Source organism: Zerene cesonia, chromosome 25 (assembly GCF_012273895.1).
Source record: "Zerene cesonia ecotype Mississippi chromosome 25, Zerene_cesonia_1.1, whole genome shotgun sequence".
Taxonomy (NCBI): domain Eukaryota; kingdom Metazoa; phylum Arthropoda; class Insecta; order Lepidoptera; family Pieridae; genus Zerene; species Zerene cesonia.
In genome coordinates this window covers 6,451,435-6,457,476 of record NC_052126.1, presented here as the reverse complement: position 1 = coordinate 6,457,476, position 6,042 = coordinate 6,451,435, and the positions used below count along the sequence as shown (strand labels likewise).

Sequence of the window (6,042 nt, the reverse complement as noted above, 5' to 3'; positions counted from 1 at the left end):
CTGGATGGTGAGGATATAAATTTGTTTATTGTTTTGGAAATTAAAGGAATCTTCACGGATTGCAGTGCTATTTGAGTGACCCCATTAGAAAAACTTAAGTCACATTTTTTTCTTTCAAAAGCAGTATTTAACATTAACATGGACTATTAACGGAATATTAACATAAGGGACCCCCCAAAGCTACGATTATATTCAACTACAACCGCACCACCGTGTAAATTATGGGACTCTTTAAACGCTTGGCATGCGACCATAAACGCAATGTGAATGGGGTGTTTGGTTTTCAAGAACTTGTAGCCCACCCAAACCAGTATCGTTTTTGGACAGAGACCGAAGGAAGCAAAGTACAAATTAGCCACTCGCAAGCGAGTAAATAATTCCCGAACGTTTGTGAGCTTGGAACTAGTGGACGCTCGGCAAGACATAGCAAGTGTGCAAACCCTTCCCCCCACAGGTGACGGGCTGATCCAGCACCGCGAGCTGCTGCACGTGATGCGCGCGTGCATGCACGAGAACGGCATGCAGTTCAGCCCGCGGCAGCTGCTGGAGCTGACGGCCGCGCTGTTCGACGACGCGGGCGGCGGCGCGCGCGGCGCCATCACCTGCGACGACCTGCGCGCGCAGCTCGCGCGGCACCCCGGCCTCATCGACAACCTGTCCATCAGGTGACGCGCCCCACTCGCCCGCACTGTCACACTCTACACTTGTACACACGCAATGTGACACTCTCTACAGCTACACACACCAAATGATACACTCTACAGTTGTACTCCTGCAATGTGACGGTCTCTACAGTTGTACACACACACACACACATTGTAAGTCTCTACAAGTTGTACACACACAATCTAAAGTCTGTTCCATAAGTAAATTTTTTAACACGCCTTTAATTGATTTAACTGTATGTGACAGACTTCTTTTGATCGACCCGATTTTGATTTGGACCCTCTATTCAAACTTTGCACACTTATCAAGGATCGTTGACAATACAACACTATGTTGAGTATGTCGTATTCCTGATCAGGCTCACCAGGATTACGCAATGCAAATGTTTACAATATTTCCAATGTTCTCCATACTACGCACGTCAGCATCGACCGCTGGCTGGTGCCGCCGCAGCCGGCGCGCGCGGCGCCGCTGCGGGCGCGCGCGCGGGCGCTGTGGCCGCACCAGCTGACGCTCGCGTACATCCGCAACAACTTCGCGCTGGTCGGCTACCTGCTCGCCTTCTTCTGCGTCAACTTCGCGCTATTTGTGGCGCGGCTGGTCGAGTACTGGCACAGCAACGTGTTCGTCATGCTTGCGAGGGCGTGTGGTGAGTTGTTTTTATGTTTTATGTGATAAATGTTAAAAATAATGAGTGGTTTTTATGTATCTCCCCTCCTTTCCCCAACGCTAGGGCAATGCCTGAACCTGACAGCGAGCTGGGTGCTGGTGCTGATGCTGCGGCGCTCGCTGACGGCGCTGCGCTCGCTGGGGCTGGGCGCGCGGCTGCCGCTGGACCACCACGTGTACCTGCACAAGCTCACCGGCGTCCTGCTCGTCGCCTACAGCGCGCTGCACACACTCATGCACCTGTGCAACTTTTGTGAGTATTGTGAGGGTGTGAGTTTGGCGAGGATTTGTGTGTGTTTGGTAAGTTTTTGTGTTAATTTGGTGAGTGTTTGTGCATTATGAAATGCTCATGCCAGTGTAACAATGTATTTTTTCACTATAAAATAGTGTTACGGATGAACAACTGTCATTTATATTTATTCATATTGGTAGGAAATACAATAAACAAGAATAGTTATAATCGCACCTAAAAATAAAATCTAAGATAAACAAAACGCTGCCGCTTCTGGCTCCAAAAAATAATACGACTCTTCTTTCTAAACACAACTTCTTGGTTTATATGCAATTTGATGCAGTAAGCCGCTTTATTAATTCCGTTTTTAATTTTTGGTATTTATTTTCCGCCGGAGGATTTTTAATTATATCTTTGACTTCTTGCGCAAACCTTTGCTCCAGTTGAGACGATATGTGGTAGAATTTCGTCGTGTCCGATGTAATACCAGCCAAATAAAACTGTCCTTCAATCTGCGCGAACCATAATGCTGGGTCATCGTGCCAAAATGGCGGCAGCCGCACGCCGACTTTATTTAATTCCAAATCTGAACGGTCTTCTTTTTCCATCACGCACGTAAATTAATCACGTCGGGGTCACCAATTATGTGGTTTCCCTACCGGGAGTTGCAATAAAAATATGATTTTATCCCACAAATAATTACGTTTAATGCTCACGGTACGTTACAGTATATAAGCATGAAATCAAGCGCACATTCGTCGTCCAAGCTAGCCGAGATGTCTCTGTCGTAGGCCTCGCGAACATGCGCTACGGCCAGCGCGGGCGAGGAGAAGAAGGGCACGCAGAACCAGTTGTGCGGCTGGTCAGCTGGTCGCCACAGTCTTGCTACGCGTACATCGTTGGATGAATTTTCTAATGAGCATTTCTAGACTTTATACTGGCACGAGATAAGGCGTACTATCGATCTCGGTATACGATCCGATATTTAAAGGTGATTATTTAATTTCAATATTCTTCTTCCAGGCCTCGTAGTGGTGAACGACCCGCAGCTGAACGCGCAGAACTGGACGACGTGGGAGTGGCTGGGCACGGCGCGGCCGCGGCAGTTCGGGCTGGCGCCCGGCGCCGCCAACCCCACGGGGCTGGCGCTGTGCGCCGCGCTGCTCGTGCTGGCGGCCTGCAGCGCGCCCGCCGTGCGCCGCGGCGGCTGCTTCGAGGTGAGCCAAGCGTGCTGCGTGCTGCGTGCTGCGTGCTGCGTGCTGCGTGCTGCGTGCTGCGTGCTGCGTGCTGCGTGCTTCGTGCTGCTGGGGGTTGGGGGTGTGGAGGGTTGTTTGAATTTGAATTAAAGATCGGATGGAAAAATGATATGGTATGGTAAGGTTAGGGGACTTGCGTGGTATTTTTTTGGTTTAATGTTGAATAAAGTGGTTTGGGAGCATGGAAGAATGTTTGAATTTGGATTTTAAGATCTGATGAAAAAACAATATGGTCTTGTCAATTAGGTGACAATAGGGACTCGCGCGAATTGTCTACCTTTCAAAATTAATTTTGTAAAATAGTTAAGTACGTGGATGTATACATAGTACATACATCATAAAATATTTTACGCTTTTGTCTCTGAAACAACAGTACTGACTGAGGGTACTATATGTACTGTACGTTTACAAGTACTACCAGAGGAAAGAAAAATGTAACATAAACCTACAAGATAAACGAATGTACCAGTGATAGTAGTGACCAGAAATATCTATTGTGTTTTACATATATTCCGATATTTAAACTCAAAACTAATATTTTCCAGGTGTTCTACTTCACCCACCTGCTGTATATCCCGTTCTGGGCCTTGCTCATTGTGCACGCACCAAACTTCTGGAAGTGGTTCATCGCACCTGGTACTATATATGTGATTGAGAGGATATTGAGGCTCAGCTGGACAATGTGAGGATATTCTTTTAGTTTTCTTTTTTTTTATCTTATGCTGTTTGTGGATGTTGGGATCAGTGAATATATAGAAAAAATGAAGGTGGTGTCACATACAAGACATTTTTTTTTATTGAAGTAATATGTATTGTTATTTGTTTTAATATAATATTATCATACAGAAAACATTAATGGCTGATACCATTATATGCGCGTTATTATGGATCAAAGGCTTCTTTTATTTATAACCCCAGTTGTTGTTATGGTTACCAAATTAGCATCACGCGCAGCTTGTTACGCAACATATTTCAAACCCCCTACTGGTAAACACCGCCGGTTACTTTGGCAACCAAACCAGCGCCACGCGCTACTTATCCCATACCGCTGTCCGTACACGCGGCGGTGTCCCGTTGCTATGATAACGGCGCGTGCGGTGCCCGTTGCCACGGTAACGGCGCGTGCGGTGCCCGTTGCCACGGTAACGGCGCGTGCGGTGCCCGTTGCCACGGTAACGAGGTCGCGTGCGGCAGGTCGGAGCGCGGCAAGACGTACATCGCGTCGGGCGTGCTGCTGCCGTCGCGCGTGACGCAGCTGGTGGTGCGACGGCCGCCGCTGTTCCACTTCCGCGCCGGCGACTACGTGTTCGTGTGCGTGCCGGCCGTCGCGCGCTACGAGTGGCACCCCTTCACCGTCAGCAGCGCGCCCGAGCAGGAAGGTGAGCGCGCACGCGCACACACACACAGACACACACGCGCACGCACGCACGCACGCACGCACGCACGCACGCACGCACGCACGCACACACACACACACTAACTACACAATAACCATACATGGAGACATGCACCGAAAGGTACAAATAACGCACACATCACCATACGTATAGTACTCGCTAGAATGTACAGTCGCCCCCACGTCCCACTGATACCTGATTTTGAGTTCTGCGCAGCGTAATGCGGTTAGCTACGGATCGGCCATAAAGTTTTGCGAGTTCACACATATATCTTACATAACAAATCATTTTTGTTTATTTTGTTGATAAATTTTATTTTAATCAGTCTACCTAACTATAAAGAGTTTGAAACGTCTGCGTCAAGATAAAAAATAACAAACATAAAAATCAATTAAATTCCCGTTTCTTCTTCTTTATCTATGCGTTTAATTAAATTATTACATTTTAGATTACATCTGGCTTCACATCCGCGGCGTGGGCGAGTGGACCAACCGCCTCTACTCGTACTTCGAGCAGGAGCAGTTGCGCTTACAGGGACACACGTGAGTTATTGCGAGTGGGTGGGTTGGTGAGTGAGTGTGTGTGTGTGTAAATAATACTTTGTAAGAAAATAACCCGCAATAAGCCAATAAACAAGACATTATTAAAATTTTACTAATGGGAAAATTACAGGAAATTCTTAGTGACTGCCCAACTTTTTCGACGCTAATGTCATAAAAAGGACTTTTATAACGTTTTCACGTAAAAACTGGACCGATTTCAAAAACTCTTTCACCATTGCAAAGCTGCAAGATCCCTGTGTGAAATAGTCTAAATATGTACCGCGGAAGAAGCCGAGGTTAAAAGTCTTTAAAGCTTAAATAATTACCGTTTCCAAACCTAATCCAGGAAGTGCCGAAGCAACTCCACCCAGAGCAAGAGCAGCCGCAAGGGCGACGCGTCGCCGCTCGCCTTCGATAACGACGCCTTCTGCTGTGACGACGGCACTGCGTTTAAAGGTTTTGTGTGTTTGTTCATGTGTATCTATATATATGTGTATCTAATATTATATTTTCAACCGATTTCAAAATATGAGAGGTTATTCGACTGTATTTTTGTTGCTTTTTTTTACATCGGAACTTTCGTCTGTATTTCGGCGCCATCGGTTTAGTTTTTCGTTAAAAATAATAATTAATGAATTTTGTTGGAAAATTATACGACATGATTGTTTTTTCTTAAGTGGACCGAGTATCGAAATTGATATTATTTTTTGCATTTTGAACTGAATTATATGAGTTTTGTTTACCTTCGTTGAAGTAAGAAATACGTCGTCTCTTAAAATTGAATCTATGATACATGGACAAACAAAAAACAGCATAAGAATTATCAACTAAATTTGCAATAAAAACATCTAACTCTTGTGTGTACAAAATACAAGATAAAAACACAAAAACTTCCAGGTTTGATATACCAATAAAACTTCCAGAAGACACTTTTTTTTTTCAACATTTACACGTTGACAGACGTTTGAGCAGGACAGCTTTTGTTTAATTTCGTGATTTCTTATGTTTAATTACAAAACCATTTCGCCAGCGCGACTCAATCACGAGCAGCGCCATCTCGTGGTAATAAACAAAGATAAAACCGTAACTTAACAAGTTAATACGAAATTAGACATTCCGCCCACCGAGGACTAGTCCGTATCAAAAAACAACAAAATATCCTTCTAAAACAAAATAACTAAAAAACTATATAATGCAATAACAAAAACAAAACATAACGTTACCGCCCACCGTGATAAATCAACTGGTGACATTAGACTCATAAGATCAAACTAAATCTA

General features: G+C 45.2%; 1 protein-coding gene across 2 annotated transcripts in view; it reads left to right on the top strand.

Moving 5' to 3' along the window:
* The window catches only part of LOC119836721 (NADPH oxidase 5), a 48,106-nt gene that overhangs the window by 34,471 nt on the left and 7,593 nt on the right, over nucleotides 1–6,042 (top strand). For both annotated transcript variants that reach the window (XM_038362156.1, XM_038362157.1), the window contains exons 8-15: nucleotides 455–665; nucleotides 1,092–1,315; nucleotides 1,400–1,588; nucleotides 2,591–2,784; nucleotides 3,369–3,505; nucleotides 4,018–4,202; nucleotides 4,669–4,762; nucleotides 5,109–5,218. In XM_038362156.1, the coding sequence (XP_038218084.1) occupies nucleotides 455–665; nucleotides 1,092–1,315; nucleotides 1,400–1,588; nucleotides 2,591–2,784; nucleotides 3,369–3,505; nucleotides 4,018–4,202; nucleotides 4,669–4,762; nucleotides 5,109–5,218 (1,344 nt within the window). The remainder of the gene's footprint in view (nucleotides 1–454; nucleotides 666–1,091; nucleotides 1,316–1,399; nucleotides 1,589–2,590; nucleotides 2,785–3,368; nucleotides 3,506–4,017; nucleotides 4,203–4,668; nucleotides 4,763–5,108; nucleotides 5,219–6,042) is intronic.